Source organism: Peromyscus eremicus, chromosome 13 (genome assembly GCF_949786415.1).
Source record: "Peromyscus eremicus chromosome 13, PerEre_H2_v1, whole genome shotgun sequence".
Taxonomy (NCBI): Eukaryota; Metazoa; Chordata; class Mammalia; order Rodentia; family Cricetidae; genus Peromyscus; species Peromyscus eremicus.
Genome location: NC_081429.1, coordinates 28,363,315 through 28,381,756, shown reverse-complemented (window position 1 = coordinate 28,381,756; position 18,442 = coordinate 28,363,315). Strand labels below are relative to the sequence as shown.

At 43.0% G+C, this 18,442-nt stretch overlaps 1 protein-coding gene across 1 annotated transcript in view; it reads right to left on the bottom strand.

Moving 5' to 3' along the window:
- The window catches only part of Enosf1 (enolase superfamily member 1), a 32,637-nt gene that overhangs the window by 6,586 nt on the left and 7,609 nt on the right, over nt 1-18,442 (bottom strand). Inside the window, exons 4-10 of the mRNA XM_059278507.1 lie at nt 15,932-16,004; nt 15,772-15,810; nt 15,266-15,348; nt 13,581-13,615; nt 11,275-11,362; nt 9,021-9,155; nt 452-493 (exon numbers count right to left, since the gene is read on the bottom strand). Of these exons, the coding sequence (XP_059134490.1) occupies nt 452-493; nt 9,021-9,155; nt 11,275-11,362; nt 13,581-13,615; nt 15,266-15,348; nt 15,772-15,810; nt 15,932-16,004 (495 nt within the window). The remainder of the gene's footprint in view (nt 1-451; nt 494-9,020; nt 9,156-11,274; nt 11,363-13,580; nt 13,616-15,265; nt 15,349-15,771; nt 15,811-15,931; nt 16,005-18,442) is intronic.

Sequence of the window (18,442 nt, the reverse complement as noted above, 5' to 3'; positions counted from 1 at the left end):
ATGGAATACTGTGACAGCTACAAGCAGATGGCACAATGACAAAACGGAACGGTGGCGGGGTGGTATTGTTCATTTTGCTGGGAGACTAAAAATCTGTTCCTCACTCTGCTCTGCCTTTGGGCCGACTCCAGCAGGTGCAGACAGGCACTATGCTTAGTATATAAGCACAAAAAGAGAATGATGTCACCCTTACTCTATTTGGAAGCTGACTTTCTTAAAGTCACTGTATGCCCTGACAGTAATAAGTTATTTCTCGTTAATTCTGGGTAATTGCTTCAAGAAAAAAAAAAATAGTGACCTGAATCCATGAATTTTGGAAGAATTCACAAAACATTGAATTCTAATGAACCACCATTTTTTATAATGATAAAAGAATTCCCAACTTATAGTGCAACATGACAGTATCCTCTGTCGGTGGTCAGTGAGGTGATACCAAGGACATATCACTCACCTGTTCTCCTGTGGCAACGCCAATTCCTAATGGGGCCAATGCCTGCAAAATAAGGCAGCCTGGTGTTATTTTCCAATGTTTAAACTGTAACTCTGAATGTTTAAAAATATTTTTAGAGCTGAAGGAAGCATCCCTGCTGTTGAGCCATGCGAACTTTAAAGCCCGGCAGAAGGATGTCCACAGAAATGTGTGTGCGTGGGAGAGTTGTGTGTCCACAGAGGGGAAAAACAGGGCCGCTCACATATAGCCACTGCTCCCTTCCTGGATGTGGCTCTGTAGACTTCCTTCCACAAACCATGTCTCTACATGCTCCAGGGCCTGAGGAGAGGATGGAGCCACTAGGTAATGTGTTCTTGTGGACTCATGGGGCTCTAGCCTCTGCTTCCTGTGGATCACAGTTCCATTTATTTTCTTATTGTATCCCTAATAACCATGTGAAGTGATGAGTTTAAACCTCTTGCCTCTGTTAATTCCCAGACCCTTCCATCCAGCTCTGTTGGGGGCCTTCCTTTACAGACTAAGACCACTGCTTAGTGGTGAACCCCTCTGTCATTTAGTCAAGTACTGGAGTCTACTCTTGCATATGGCATTGCATTCTCTCTATTTTTCTTGCCTGGCCCTGAACAGCTTCCCCACCTACCACCTGGGCTACAGGACATTTCCCAACAGTTCCCTTCCCCAGGCATCTTAGTATAAATGATTCTTGGTTACAACCCACCATGAGAAAGAGGAGCTATCAGTAGCCCTGTTTTGCAGATGAAGAAACAAGCATACAGGCATGAACTCTTCCCAGATCACAAAGATGGAAAGTGTAGAGTAGGATTTGAGCTTTAGGATGATTCTAGAGTTGGAATCAGAGGAGACATCTGAATCATTAGATGAAGCAGCTTAGCAGAAACAGCCCTTAATTCAGAAACCAGTCATCCCCAACATCACTACTCTTGTGCTGTGTTTAACTGGATGTGTTGACTTGGGTAAGACCACCAAGAACCATACGCAGCTGGTTTCCTCGTTATAGAAAGTCTCAGTTTCAACATCGTTTCTAAAGTATCTTCTCATGCTCATAATTCCCACTTCCTTGAGATTTCACAGTGAATTGTACTTAGCTCTTTATCTCAAGAGAAAAAAGACAGAAAAAGAGAGGGAGGGAGAAAGAGATGAAAGCCATTTGACTTAGTCACGTCATCACTGTGAGATTGTGCTCCTAGCACTAACTAGGAGCCAAGTTTTGTTCCCTCCTCATAATCTCCCGAATCTGTTCTCCCAGCTGCCCTTTCCCTTCATCTTTCCTGGATAATAACAATCGAAAAAACAAAAAAACAAAAAAAAAAAAGGAAGAAAAAAAGCCGGGCGGTGGTGGCGCACGCCTTTAATCCCAGCACTCGGGAGGCAGAGCCAGGCGGATCTCTGTGAGTTCGAGGCCAGCCTGGACTACCAAGTGAGTTCCAGGAAAGGCGCAAAGCTACACAGAGAAACCCTGTCTCGAAAAAACAAAAAACAAAAAACAAAAAACAAAAAAAAAAAAAAAAAAATGGATAATAACAAAATTCCATACCTCCCATCCCTGACTGCTTCCTTCTGCCCATTTCTTACCGCCCACATACCTATCTCAGTCCACTCTACATGTGGCCTCTAGTCAACTCCTTTTTCTCTTGTCTTTCACAGTGTCATTCTCTCCTTTAAGAACCCACAGTGATGCCTTCTGATCAGTTGTACCCTCTAAACAATGGAGTCTATCATCTGGCTCCAAGCACTGGCCTCTGATACTTCCTGGCAGGCAGCATTCCCTTGGCATCTCTCCTGGTCTCTGTGTGGACCTGTCATTCACATAGCTGCTCTGTCTCAGCTCATTTACTCCCTGCTGAGGGGAAAGCCTCCACTGTTTAAGGAAAATCTTGGTGAGTCTGTTGTGGAATATTATTTTAACTGGGTAAAGATGTGTTACATTTATTTATGCTGCAGAATATTATTTTAACTGGGCAAAGATGTGTTACGTTTGTTTATGCTGCATTTGTTTAATTATCTAAAGATGTGTTGCACTTGTCTCATCTTACCTGCCTAAGGCACCTCATTGGTCTAATAAAGAGCAGAATGGCCAATAGCTGGGCAGAGAAAGGATAGGCAGGGCTGGCAGGCAGAGAGAATAAGTAGGAGGAGAAATCTAGGCTCAAGAAAGAAGAAAAATGAGAGAAGGAGGACGAGAGAAGGAGGGAGAAAGAGAGGGACATGCCCAGGGCAAGAAGCCAGGCAGCCCCTAGACAGACAGACATGAAGCAGTGAAAGTAAGCTATACAGAAGGAAAGAAAAGTAAAAAACCCCAAGGCCAAAGGTAGATAAAGAGAAACAGGTTAGCTTAGGTTAAAAGAGCTAGCAGAAACGAGCCTAAGCTAGGCTGAGAATTCATAACTAATATTAAATCTGCATGTCATGATCTGGGAGCTGGTTGGTGGCCCGAAAGAAGAAGCCTGGTACATGAATCAAAGCTCATTAAAGTATCCAAGAATACTCTAGGTGGCAGCGGTGACAACCTGAGTTCAATTCCAGTGATCCCTAAGATGAGAGAGAGAATCAACTCCCACAAACTGCCCTCTGACTTACACACACACACACACACACACACACACACACACACACACACACAAATGAATGAGTAAACACCTCTGACTTACACACACACACACACACACACACACACACACACACACACACACACAAATGAATGAGTAAACGTAACAACAGCAAAAAGAATCCTAAGAAGCCAGGCATAGTGGTAAACAGCTGTTATCCCATCACTATGGAGATTAAAGTGGGAGGACCAAAAGTCTGAGATCAGCCTGGCTACAAAGTGAGAGCCTGTCTCTAAAGTAAGTTTCAATCCCAATCAAAATCCCCTTCTTATTCTTCACAGAGATAGAAAAAAAAATCCTAAAATTCATATGGAATCACAAAATACCCCAGGTAGCTGTAACAGTCCTGAGTAAAAAGAGCAATGCTGGAGGGATTCCCATTCCATACATCACGATACACGACAGAGCCATAATAATAGAAAGAATATTGTTCCAGTGCAAAAATAGACATACAGACCAGTGGGAGAAACTGAAGGGCTGAACATAGGACCTTAACTATAGCCATCTAACATTCAACAAAGACGTCCAAACATCCAATGGAGGAAAGACAGCAAACGGTCCTGGGAGAAGTGGATGTCCATACACAGAAGAATGAAGTCAGACCCATATCTATTATGTTGTGGATATTGCTCTATATAAATAAAGCACTGATTGGCCAGTGACCAGGCAGGAAGTATAGGTGGGACAAGGAGAGAGGAAAATTGAAGGAGGAGGAAGGAAAGGGAGACCGGCTGGAGCCATTGCCAAGACAAGGAAGATGTAAAGTACCGGTAAGCCACGAGCCACATGGCAAAGTAAAGATTAATAGAAATGGGCTGAATATAAGAGTGAGAGCTAGACAATAATAGGCCTGAGCTAATGGCCAAGCAGTTTAAATAATGTAAGATTCTGTGTGTTTATTTTATAAGTGGGCTCCGGGACTGGTGGGACTTGGCGGTGGGAGCTGGAGAAAAATTCTCCAGCTACACTATTATCTTACACAAAAAGTACCTCCAAATGGATCAAAGGCTAAATGTGAAAGCTAAAACATTGAAACTGCTAGAAGCAAACATCAGCAGTACCCTACAGGATACAGGTACAAGCAAGAACTTTCTGAATAGGACCCCATTTGCCTGGGAATTGAGACCAACAAGTGACAAGTAGACTTCATAAAACTAACAAACTTCTGCATAACTAAAGAAACAATCAATCTGACAGAGGATCAATATCCAGAATATATAAAGAACTCAAAAACAAAAAGTTAATAAAACCAAATAACCCATTCAAAAAAATGGACTTGGATTCTGAACAGGAGAGTTCTCAAAATAAAAATGGCCAAAAAAAATTTCAAAAAAAATGTTCATTGTTCCTACCAATTAGAGATGTAAATAAAAATAATGTTGAGATTTCATATTTTCCCAGTCAGAATGGCAAAACTCAACCAAACAACTGACAGGAGCTGGAGAGGCTGTGGGGGAACAGGGCCTCCTCACTCATTGTTGGTAGAATTGCAAACTGGTCCAGACACTATAGAAATCAGTGTGGAGAACTGTCAGAAAGCTAAAAAGGAATCTACCATATGACCCAGCTATGGCACTCCTCAGCATGTTCCCCAAAGACCCAATTTTCCACTCCACAGACACTTGCTCATCCATGTTCATTGCTGCTCTATTCATGGTAGTTAGGAGATGGGAACAACCTAAACATCCTTCAACTAATGAACGGATAATAAAAATGTGGTACATGTAAACCATAGAATACAGCTGTAAAGAAAAATAAAATCCTGAATTTGCAGGTTAAATAGATGGAATTAGAAAGGAACATATTGAGTAAGGTAACTCAGACCCAGAAAGACAAATGTCACACTCTCTCTCATCTGTGGCTCCTAGCTCCAAATTTTCAGATGTGAGTAATAACCTGGAGTGACTACAGAAACTAGGAAAGTAAAAGGGAACTATGGGGGTGGGGAGAGGAGCAACAGAGAAGGGAATAGTGATGTACACATTATTTGAAGGGGGAAAGGGGGCTTTAATTAGGAAAGGGGAGGGAGATAAACAGAAGGAGGGTAAACAATAAGGGTATCTGGAAAAGTCTTAAGGAATCATTAGTATCTATCTACCTAAAATGAAATATAATACATATAAGTCTCTATAGACATACATACATTGTTCAAATGAAAATTCCCCATCTGGGTTGACAATGCTCCACCCTAGAGCTGTAGACTATCCAAAAAACAAAAAAACAAAAAAACAAACAAAAAACACAACCCAAACACCAAACATGATAAACCCTTATTGGTCAGGTTGTCAGAAAGACTCCCAAAACATTATAGACTATTGCTATTGCCTTTGGTCGCCTCTCTTGCTGAAGATACCAACCACTTCATACATAGGACCTGGAGGACCTAAGCTGAGTCTGACATGGAAATCTCCTCCCTGAGAACTAGCTTTTCCAGTACCAGAGAACACCATGCAAGCTTCCCAGGAAGGAAGGCACCCAACAGTCCTACCCAGCTGGGATGACTGTGAACCACAACAGCCAGCATGGCACTACATCCCTAAGTGTACAACAGTGGTATGTAGACCTTGGTGGTCATGGACATCTCTCTAATTGAACTTAAGGCCCATCCAACAAAAAGGAAACCGTGCCTGATACTAGTGAAGTCAAGGACCTTGGAGGAGAGCCTGCAACCACCACTTTACTAAACCAGCACAATTCTTTACTACCTTGTGACTTATCCTTACTCTCACAGATAGTTTCAGTCAACCACAGCCAACCAAAATGCAGAGAACAAGTGATCACATGGTACCCAGAGCCAACGGACAGACCTACAACACAATTCCTCGGGGGATAACGGAGGAGGCAGAAAGATTCTAAGAGCCAGAGGGAAAGGAAAATTTTCTGTGAGATTGTGTCTCCTAGAAATGGCAGAAAAGACACTAATAGACATAGAAGAGGGAAAGCTTTCGGGTCCTGAACACTAGACAGAGAACTATGGGCAACTGAGGAATGCCGAGAGTAGGAGAAACAGTCGTGTGTGTGTGTGTGTGTGTGTGTGTGTGTGTGTGTGTGTGTGTAAAACATATGAGGTGAGCAGGTTGTATTTATATATTTAGGAATTCCTGGGAAATATATGAGTTATAATCCCAGCACTAGGAAAGCCGTAACAAGTGAATCCCTGGAGCTCATTGGCCACCCACCCAACCTAATTGGCAAGCTCTGGGTCCTAATGAGAGACTCTGCCTCAAAGTAAATTAGGTAGATGGCTCTTGAGGAATGATACTCAAGGCTGGCTTCTGGCCTCCAAGTGCATGCACACAAAGAAGCCCGTGATCACTCCATGGATCTCTCAACTGGTTCGCAGTGTGACACTCCTTAGCATTAACTCTAATCTCTCTGTGAGGCCACCCCCCATCTCTGACTGTCCTAGCCTACTCCCATTATCCCTTTAATGAGCTTCTTTCTACCACTCAGAATTCAGACTCAACTCTCTGTACTTTCATTTTATGTATCGCAGTATTTCCTCTCGGATGAGGCTTCAAGTGTTTATTTTTCCTTTAAGTAAAGGGGGCATTCCCTAAACACAGGCTTCTGGAGGGTATCTGGTCTAAATAGACACTATTGCTAATTTACTGAGAGAAATACAGAATGGCCCTGAGTCTCCAACCTCACACCCTAATAGCAGCCTGGAGCATTACAGTCCCTTCCAGAACTTAAAACAAGATTCCTCCCAGGGCTAGGTGGAGGTGCCTTTAATCCCAGCACTCGGGAGGCAGAAGCTGGTGGATTTGAGGCCAGCCTGGTCTACAGAGTGAGTTCCAGGACATCCAGAGCTGTTACATAGAGAAATCCTGTCTCGGACAGAGAGAGAGAGAGAGAGAGAGAGAGAGAGAGAGAGAGAGAGAGAGAGAGAGAGAGAGAGAGAGAGAGAGAGAGAGGAAGAAGAGGAGGAGGAGGAGGAGGAGAGAAGAGAGGAAGAGAGGAAGGGGGGGGAAGGAGGGAGGGAGAATTCCTTCCCATTATTTATTTTAAACTTTTTTCTTTTTCTTCTCTAAAATTATTTTAAAGTTTAATTCAATTAATTTAGTTAAGTGTGTGTGTGTGCATGTGTGTCACAGAGTATATTATGGAAGTCAAAGCAAAAATTGTGGGAGTCAGTTCTCCTCTTCCACCATGGGGGTCCTGATAACTGAACTCAGGTTTTCAGATTTGGTAGCAACCACCTCCTGCTGAGGCATCTCTTTAGTTCCCAGGTACACTTTAAAGATAAAACCACAAAATGAGGAAAATACAGATCTGCAAAGTGTGGTGGTTTTGATGTTCCCCATAAATTTAGATGCTTGAATATTTGGTCCCCGGTTGGTAGCATTGTTTGGGTAGGCTTATGAGGTGTGGCCTTGCTGGAGGAAGTATGTCCCTGGGGGCATGTTTTGAGGTCTCAAAGCTACATGCCTTTTGGTGCCTTTCGTGGTTTGAGATATGAGCCCTCAGCTTCTGCTCTAGCTGTCATGGCAACTGCTTGTTGCCACGCTCATGTCAACTGCTTGTTGCCACGCTTCCCTGCCATGATAGACTCTTTATCCCTTTGGAACCATAATCCAAATAAACCCTTCCTTCTATAAGTTGTCTTCAAATAGAAAAGTAACTGAGACACAAACTCATCCCAGAGAGAAGAAAATGTTCCTTAAAGGGCAGGAGTTGGCTAGGAGTCAAAGTGATATACTAATTCAATAGTACAATGTACAGGCATGTAAGACACTATAGGCAGATGCCAGCCAAACCTGTGCCCAAGAGAGGGACAGGCTTAAGGTTCCAGGTCTTAGTGCCAGAGCTTTGAGAGGGCCATAATGGGTCATTGAGGTCTGACGTCATCGAATATTCAAATTTTATAACCAGTCCTGCCCCAGTTTTCCACTCATCCTACAGCCTTTGATGAGTACAGTTTCTTACAGAGCGTGCTTGGGTCTGAGGATGGAAGTTCAGTTTACAAATGAGCCAACTGGTATTCTGGTTCTAAAGATCAGCCCTAAGGACCTGAGCCACTGTAGCCACCCACCCTGACATAGTTTCTAAGATGTTCTGACATATCAGGATCTATTTGAATCCTCGAGGCCATGCACATGGCCCCCAATTACTGCAAATTTGTATTAAGGGCTCTTAGAAAACAGTCAGGCAATCTCTTGTTTGGAGACCTGATCTTTTGAGTCTTCTGGAGGAAATCTACACTTTTTGTTTCACTTTGGGCAAATAAAATACAGGTGCTCCTTAGCTTGATAGGATCCTCATGAATGCATTGTAAGTGGAAAGATCGTCAGCAGAAAATGTATTCAACCTACCTAGTATACCAAATATTAAGGCAGATTAGAGACCCACCTGTTCCTGGAACACTGAGATGGGAGTTAATTATTAGAATACTATTAAATCACTACTAATGTTGATGATAAACCTTTATTGTACACATTTTTCTTCGACTCTATTTTTCCTTTAAATAGGCTAAGCTGTTGGGGGTGAGGCAATCTGACTCCCTATTTGACAGCATTTAAACACTTCTCTGGTACTCTGGCTAGCTAAACAGCTAGCATTCTGGGCACTGTGGAAAATCATTTTGAAGACACACTAGCAGCTTGACAGGACCACTATAAGCATGGCTGAAGATATATTCCATACAGCCTGCACCAGCCTTAGAAGGCAACAGTCTAAGTGAGATAAACCTTGATGAACGAGATGGTCCTGAAGCCATTTTTATCAAAGATAAAAAGGGAACACTTCCCTTACGGCCCAGAAGAAGGCCTGTGATTAGCACAAACATAGCTCCTCACTTGCAAGATGAATTGTCCTATGTTTGATGAAAACATCGTCTTTTATTTGCACGAGAGACTGTGGCATGAGAAATGTCATGATCCCTGGAGAACGCTAAACAAAACAGTAAATGATTGAGATGGCAGAAGCAGCAGCTTTATTACCTTAGAAATAGCTGCATGGCCCAGGATGTCATCAGGGGATGTGGGCTCCTCAATCCACAATGGCTTGAACTCAGCCAGTTTTGACATCCACTCCACTGCCTCAGGCACATCCCAACGCTGGTTGGCATCCATCATCTGCAAGGACAGACCCCTCACTTTTCTGTAAGGCTGGGGCTCCAGAGAGGAGATGCCATCATTTAATGCAACCTACTACTTAGGAAGACTCCTCTGGTGTTTTTTCTGCTAAAGTCTAGCCCAGAGTCCTCAAAAAGGGATCCAAAGTGGGATTAGAGATCTGGCTTCAGATCTGAGTGAGCCGTATATGAGGTAGGAGATGTGAATTGTTCACAGAACTGCTGTGATGTCTGCAAGTGCCCTGGGCTGGGTTACGAGATGTGTTGCTGACCTTTGAGTTAGATCCACTGGGTGCTTTATTTTTTAAATGTATGAGTGTTTTGCCATAATGTACATGATGTGTCTAGTGCCAGCAGAAGCCAGAAGAGAGCATCAGATCCACTGAAACTGGAGTCACAGCTGGTTATGAGCTGCCATTTGGGTGCTGGGAACAGAATCTGAGTCCTTGGCAAGAGCAGAAAAAAAATGTTCTTAATCACTGAACCATCTCTCTAGCTCCTTATTTTACTTATGCAGTGTGTGTGTGTGTGTGTGTGTGTGTGTGTGTGTGTGTGTGTGTGTGATATACCCACGTGTGGAAGTCAGAGGACGTGTGAGGGGTCAATTCTTTCCTTCTACAATGTGGATCCTGGAGATTGAACTGAGGTTCTCAAACTGGACAGCAGATACCTTTAACTGCCGAGCCATCTCACCAGCTCCCCTTCAGTCATCCTTTGAATCATACACACAGTCAATACTGAGTTTGTTCAATGGACCTTTATTGACTATTGCCCACCAGGTGTCTGACATATTAATAAATAACCACTAATGAAGTTCCTCTTCCTCTAGATACTTAATGATTTTTGTTCCATTTAATTTTTACTATAACCCCACAAGGCAGCGCATATTACTCTGTTTTACAAATAAGAAAATTATTGGCATATAGAGAAGTTAAGTAAGTCTCTCAAGACTAGTAATCTAAATTGGTGGTAAGTTTAAGTCCAGGCCTTGCCTTGTAGGCTCTGGCTTTCTCCTCATTATTATCTTACCTGGAAGCCGGGTGACTGTTGTGCAGAGCTTGAGACAGGACCCACCCCTCTGCTATCAACCTCATTACACTTGGAGAACACGGACAAGGACATGAGATTCTATAAATCCTCTAAGTGGTAAGCGCTCCCTCACAGGATACTCTGAGAACCACAGTATGGCAGGCTCAAGATCAATTTTGTCATAAATTATTTGGATGAGGATGACTTCATGGAACAAGAACAGTTCCATTTCATGTATAAATAATGAGACTTCTGATCTTACATCAAATACTCCAAAGTTAATTTTAACTCACAAAACAAGCCTTATTTGTTAAAATTCATAAAAATCTGATTGTAACTTTCTTTTACAAAAAATATTTTACATATAATAAAAATTATAAAATACATAGGATTGAGCCGGGCGGTGGTGGCGCACGCCTTTAATCCCAGCACTCGGGAGGCAGAGCCAGGCGGATCTCTGTGAGTTCGAGGCCAGCCTGGGCTACCAAGTGAGTCCCAGGAAAGGCGCAAAACTACACAGAGAAACCCTGTCTCGAAAAACCAAAAAAAAAAAAAAAAAAAAAAAAATACATAGGATTGATAAATTACTTTTAAAATTATTTATAAAAATTATATTTATCTCAGCTAAAATCTCAACACTTCTTTGACTGCTTGGAACCTATCTCCTGATAAGCTGCTTAAGGGAGGTCAATGGTTGACACACTAGCGTAGTGCTAATGGAAGACTACTTGTTCAGGCTCACTCAAAATCAGCAAGAAGGACGGTTCTTGCTCTGATCAGACTTCATTGGCTCTGTAGAATTAGAAAACTTAAACCGATCAGATCCCACAGCTCTTTAAAAAAGAGTTCACCTATCACAAGACCACCACCAGCCTGAACACTTCCGTGTTCCTAATCCTTGCTTGAAACAAAAGACTTCAGGCTAGAAGTGAGTATTATAGCTCAGTGGTAAAGTGCTTATCTAACATGGACACATCCCTGAGTTAGACACCCAATACCACACACACACACACACACACACACACACACACACACACACACACACAAATCCATCAGGCTTCCATGTCTTATTAGCATGAGAAGACATTTACCAAAGTCTTCTCTGGTCCAATCATGTCCCTGATGAGGCGGCATCTTCGTATGTCATCCTGGAGATCAGCCCCAACTTTTACTTTAAACCTACAAATACACTTAGTTTAGGTAGGTCTCTAACTTGGCAAGAACATCTGGATTTTTTACAGAAGTGACTCTCTGCGAATCATTCACAGACCGCGTTTACTAGTAACCTCTGCTCTTCAGTCCAACTTTAGACAAGTCACTTAATAATAACACTGCAAACTGCATCTCGTTATTCACTTTCGGGGCAATGACTCTCAATTATCTGCTGACTCACAGTTAAGGAACCAGAAAGAGAAGTTACATCTCTAATGCAGCTTCTCAAAAATTTCCAATGCCAAACAGATAAGAAGAAACAAACCCTGGTCCAAACGAAAGACAAGGCCCATACATGTGCTAGCTATTTGTACAGAAAGTTTTGTCTTGAGACATAAGCATCTATATATGTTCTTTATGGCTCTGCTGGAATATGGTTGGTCCAGTGTGGGCACTGTTAGTGGAGGAGAGAATGTCACCCCAAGGGACTGGTATCCAATTTTTCACTCACAACCATCTGTTCAGTGAGCACCAAGGCTGTGCTTGAGCGCCACGGTCGCTTTAGGCTGCCACAGCAGACAGAGCCTAGGTCGTCTACTCTTCAATGTACCCAATCTCTCTGTCTACTAAGAGGCCCATTAGGCTCATAAAAGCTTCACATAGGTACAGGAGTCACCTTTCCTGGATAATTGTAGCTACTAACCCCCTTCAAAGGAGACTCTCTTTACATCAAATGAGGCCATCACAGAAAATCACAACTGTACACAACACAGAGATCAACAGATCATCGGGAGCCCAACCCTAAAGGATAATATACATCAAAGCTCCTGCATCAATGCCTCAGGGAACATCTTGGAAAAAGGGACAAAGATTGTTAAGAGGCAGAATACCAGAAAGTTTATTCTGAAAGTCTCTTCTTGAAATGACTGCCTAAACAAGACCAGAACAATGGCAATGTCAATAGACATTTTAACACGGAAGGAGGAAAATCTTGCAGGGTCCCACCCCTAGACAAGAACTACAAGCAACAGATGACTACTAAGAGGAGAATCAGCCTCTTCCCTTAGTCTTATCCAATACAGAGTGGTCAGCCTTGAAATTATATACACCACTACCAGCAAAAATGGACTCAGCAGGTTGTAATTATATCCAATTGTGTATACACACACACACACACACACACACACACACACACACACACACATATGTAACAATGATAATCAAAGAAAAACAGGCTGTCGATTTAAAAGTGGGGGTTTGGGGGAGGGTAGCTGGTAGGAAAGGGAGGGAGGGAAAGTAATGTAATTTTATTTCAATTAGAAATATATTTTTTAAAAACCTGAACATATTCAGGCGTCCACTGTGTTGTTTTCTCTTACTCAGAACGAATACCCAGAGATAGAAGTTTCAGCTATATGATTTGTAATACTGGAGAATACTGGAGACAGCTGGCCATAGCCTCCGTACACATTTTGTGCTGAGGCCCATAAATCTTTCTGGAGTCCTCCTGACTAGAGTTGACTCAGCCCCCGTCATGGGTAGGGAGAGGCTGGTCCTCATGGTACAAATTCACCTTGTGTTAATTCTCACCAAATATGGCGAGTCTTAGAAGGAACAGGAGAGAGGGAAGACCTGTGTTTCAGAGGCTGAGAAATCTGCCTAGGGTCACACAGAGTCCTTGAAAAGGGATGGTTGGAAAAGGCAAGAGTTTTTTAATTCTATCAGATGCCAAACATCTGTCTACAGATGCTAAAGCCCTTGCCTTGCCTTCTTCATGCTATCACTCTGTTTAGCTAAGGCATTAACAAGGGTCCAGTCCCTCTTAAATTTGGGTGCACAAATGAGGAATAACTGAGGGGGTCTTGTTAAAATGAGGGTCCTGGTTGGAGTTGGAGTTCAGCAACGGAGTCATTGCCTAATGTGTATGAGGCTCTGGGTTTTATCCCTTGCACTACAAAAAAGAAACAGATAGAATGGATTTGTATACTGGATAGGTGCTTGAAGCTGTTATTTTCCAAAGAATATCACTCTTCCATGTGTGATATTCTAGGATTCTAAGTAGATTCACACCTTGTCTTTAAAGAGACTGTGTCTAGCCCAGGTTGAAATGTCTGTGTGCTGACACACTAGTCTAGTTTCTTCAGGCATTTTAAGTGACATTTAATCTTTGGCTCCTCTTCACATCTTTGGCCTCTGAGTGTTGCTAACTGGGAATGTCAAGTCCACCATTGCATAGATAACTTACCTGGTCCAGCCGTCCTTCAGTGCCGCTGCACAGAGCTGTGAGGAAAGGGGTACATCTCTCATTACATATTGGTATAACGCACCAGTTTCCCTGGCCTGATGGTACTGCGGTAGTTTCTGATCTTGGTTTCACAGACATTATGGTTGTTAGTAGAAACCCGAGGAATGAGCGTGTGTTATTTAAATTAGAGGCAGAAGCAGTTTGACCAACAGCATCACTCTAGTTGGGAAGTGGCTTCCTTTCCTTATCTCTGTGGGAACAATTCCTTTCATTGTCATAAACGTTCCTGAAAGGCGGATGCAGTATGGATGTCCTTCTTTCTAAAGTTAGCATTCTTTGTGGCATCCACAAAACTAACACATGTAAGAGTAAAAACCAGAAGCCAGCTTCTCCCTCTCTCCTTTTTTCTTGGCCCTATGTGAACACAATATGGTGAGGAAGTAGGGCTGGGGGGTGCAAATCAGTTTTCAAGTGCCTGCCTAGCACATATGAGGCCCTGGGTCTAAACACATACATAATACAGTAAGAAAGAATATTAAATGACCATGTACTAGCTGTGATAGGAATACTTAGAGCTTTGTCTGAATCTTCAAAACTGTCCCATAAGAGACAGGGTATTGTTTTTCTACTTCACAGAAAGGAAACTGAGGCTCAGTGTAGCTAAGCAACTTGACACTGTTACATGGCTACATATGCATAGAATCAAAACTAGGCTATCATCTCCCAGAACCCAACACGAGCCTTACTAAGTCAAAGTGAATGGCTTTTCTTTCTCTCATGTAAGAAGGCTAATGAGAAACAGTAAAATTCTCTCAGAAAGCCAGTGTGACATAAGGAACATACATCTGGCATTGGTCCCCTTCTGCACTCTACCTTCCCATATTATTTCCTAGCATGCAGTTCCTAAAACACAGAATCTCCTTAGTGATAGTATCTTTTGTATACCAATAAATTGACCCTAAAATCAGTCCCTTCATCAGTTGGTTACCTTTAGACCAAGCTATGACTAAAGGGTTAGAACTTTTAGTCCTACCCTGAAACCACCAGAGAAAGAAAGATTGATGGTTGAATTGCTTACCCAAAGCCCATGATGTAATCAATATGCTTATTAATGGACCCTCTGTAAAAGTCCAGAAGGACAGAGTCCAGGGAATTTCAGGGTTAGTGAACATGTGGTAGTATCTGGAAGCACACCAAGAGGGCACGGAAGCTCTATACTGCCTCCCCTACACACTTTGCTTGTGATTCCACTCTACCTGGATCTTCCTAAGTTACATCCTTTGTGATACACTGGTAAACGTAAGTCAAAGGTTCTCTGAGCTAGTCTCGTGAATAATAAAACTCAAGGTATTAGATTATAGAAACCTATGTTCTAGCTGCTGTAGGTCAGAGACTTAGGTGGCAATCTGGACTTGCACAATTGGCAAGTAAAGCAGATTAGTCCTTGGAGATTGAGTTACACAACAGGATACTCAGTTGTTGTCCAAAGAGACTGGTGTGTGTGTGTGTGTGTGTGTGTGTGTGTGTGTGTGTGTGTGTGTGTGTCCAAGGAGACTGGGGTGTGTGAGTGTGTTCCCACTTATCTGGTTATCAGAGCCAGGTATGATGATAGTAGTGTGGATATATATGAACTAGCTTGCTTCTCCTGCTTTGGCCTGTCTGTAAAAACAGGTTTAAAAGCTTACCTGCTTCAGTGTACTGTCTGAATACCCCAACCAGGCGCATGATGTGGTGTAGGCAGGGTAGCCGTGTCTCAGCATTTGTTCTTCTGGAAAACACAACAGTTGGCACTTTCTAGGAAACTTCAGAATTAGAATTGTTGAGAGCTAAGTTGTTGTCCACAGGGAGTCCAATTGTTCTCTTGGGTGTCCTTTATACACCCACTACCATTAGCCCACCTCTGGTTGTGTCCAACTCAAACAATAAGGATATTCACTGAATGCCCTGCTCCTCAAAGTTCCCTATCCCACAGTGCAACATGGAAGCTAAACCTCCTTGAACTATTGCTGAACTGAGCCCTGCAGCCAAGTCACACCACTAGTGGCCTCTTCACCCAGATTTGCATATATGACTAAGGGTCTAATGCTTAGTACAGGGTATCTGGGAGCATCATGTGCACCCCAGAAGATATGGATGTTCAAAAGTAGACATTGATAGCACAAACAGAGAAGGACATTTTCTCACAACATACCTCTTTCTTTTTTACCAAGCTGACCTTTCTTCAGTATTTCTGGGGAGGAGGAGGAGAATAGTATCACTCATTCATTTAGATGATAAAGTCTGCATCTGCTGTGTTCACTCCTTGGTAAGCACCAGAACCCTTCCAGACCCACAGCTTACACATAACTCACCATAGGCCTCCTCTTCTGTCAAGATGTCAGTGATGTACCTGAAATCAATACAGGACAACAGCACCTGTGGATCCTGGTGCACAGGAAGAGAAAGGCCCAGATCAATCCATAGGCAGATAATTTATCTATACTTAAACTGATCCCATGGGCTTATCCTTTCCAGGAAGGGATCTTTGGATTTGTGTGTCTGGTACTGTCATTCTTTAGTATTGAACATTTTAGAGATTCATTGCTGCCCCTAAGGAGCTCTCAGACCCTCAACCCTCCTGTCTTAACTTTTACTTCCTGTCGTTGCCCTGTTCTTTCCAATTAATATGGATTCTTGGCCAGAGGGCCTGGTACCCAGTGAACATTCAGCACCAAGTGAAGGAGTAGATGGTACCTTGAGTACCTCTCTGAGTCTGGTCTACCTGTCATACTGATTTCACTGAACTATGAGATGATTAAGGTAGTCCTGGAGCAGCACAGCAGAGTGGATGGAAGGCTGTGTTCAGAGTCGACCACTCGGGTCAGCCCTGGGTCCACAAGTGTGGGCCATAGTGTGACTGTGGCCATCTCCCCAAAGACTGATTTCCTGACAGGAGGCGAGTGATGCACTAATCCTCCAGGAGGATGCTGGCCCTGTGCTAGTCCTGTTCCTTCATGCTCACTCACCACTTTGCCCAGGATGCCTGGGCCTGATATCCTCACCCCCACATATAACAGTCATGAGGAAGTTAATCACAACTCTGTTCCCATTCATATCCATTTGACTAGTAATATGTCATTAGAACAGAAAATCTCAAAAGCTCTTTCAGCCTGGAGACCCTGCATCTTTTAGAAGATGACCAGGACAGAAAACAGAATCTAGAAGATGGGCAGCAGACTAGAGAAATGACTCAGTGCCATGGTTAACAGCACTGGCAGCCCTTCTAGAAAACCCACATTCAATGCCTAGCACCCACCCTGCTGCCCACAAATATCTATAACTCGTTTCAGGGAATCTAATACCCTCTTCTGGTCTCTGCAGATACTGTATACATGTGGTACAGACATACGTGCAGGCGAACACCCAATTCCATAAAATATAAATAAATGATGGAAAGTCTTCAGGTGAGACCTCAGGCACCACTCTGCTGAACTTCAAATAATTCTTTTTCATTGTGTTCGTTTGCTTGTTTTCTAAAGAGTGTCTCACTATATAGCTCTGGCTATCCTGGAACTCACTATATAGACCAGACTAGCCTCAAGATCCACCTGTCTCTGCCTCCAGAGTGCTTGGATTAAAAACATGCACCACTATGCCTAACTGGACTTTAAATTCTTTTCATGACTATTGGTTATACCCCTGTAAAAGGCTGAGCTTCCCTGTACCCTTCCCTTCAGATGGCCCCATGCTACCCTCAGCCTGTCAGAAAGAAGCTGTGTGAGCATCTAGGCTCCATCTGCCCCTAGAGGAGGAGCAAAGTCTTCAAAGCCCATATTCATTGCTTTTCCTTCACTTTACTATCAAATAATAATGGTATCCTGTGGTAATTTGAATGTAATTAGTCCCCATAAGTTAATAGGGAGTGGCACTATTAGGAGATGTGACTTCGTTGGATGGGTAGGGCCTTGTTAGAGGAAGTGTGTCACTGTGGGGGCAGGCTTTGAGGTTTCCTATGCTCAGGATACTGTCCAGTGTCTCAGTCAACTTCCTGTTGTCTGCAAGATGAAGGACTCTTAGCTTCTTCTCCAGCGCCATGTCTGCCTGCATGCCACCATGCTTCCCCACCATGATGATAATGGACTGAACCTCTGAACTGTAAGCCGCCACTTCAATTAAATGAGTTGCTGTGGCCATGGTGTCTCTTCACAGCAAGAGAAACCCCGAGACAGGGTCTTTATTTGTGGGCCCTCAGAAATTACCTGAGTCACCTACCATTCAGTGATAAGCAACATGCTCAAGGATGTTCTGCTACTTATTAATGAAGCCTGTGCTGAAAGTCAGGTCTACTTGGGTCTGAAGGTCCCTCCTCATTAACTGCACAAAGAATTTTTTTACCCTCCTTAGCAATCAGGCACTCATCCGTGCTACAAATAGTTATCTGAGAAAGAAAACAGCCAACTGTATGTCTTTGGAATTCAGTATTACACTGTTGCCCTGATGGAACTTTATGGTGGAAACTGCCATGACCTCATCATGTTTTTAAAGTGGCCATAAGATGTCTTAGTAATAGTATGTGGCTTTTCAAAATTGATGGAGTTGTATTTTCATTTGATATTTAAACTGATTCTGAGGCTCCTAATCGTTCAGGTGGTTTTCTCAAGCAGTAGGAGCTCAGAACTTGTATGACATTTGTAAGGACCCTTCAGAAGAAAGGAGGACTTGACCTCACTGCCTCCCATCCTTGCTTGCCTGCACGAGTACAGCTATCTGCTATTTCAAATAGTCAGAAATGAGCTGGGAATATGAGTTTGTTGTAGAGTGCTTACCTAGCATGCAAGGCCCTAGGTTCATGCCCATGATTCATTTTATAATCAATGATCAAC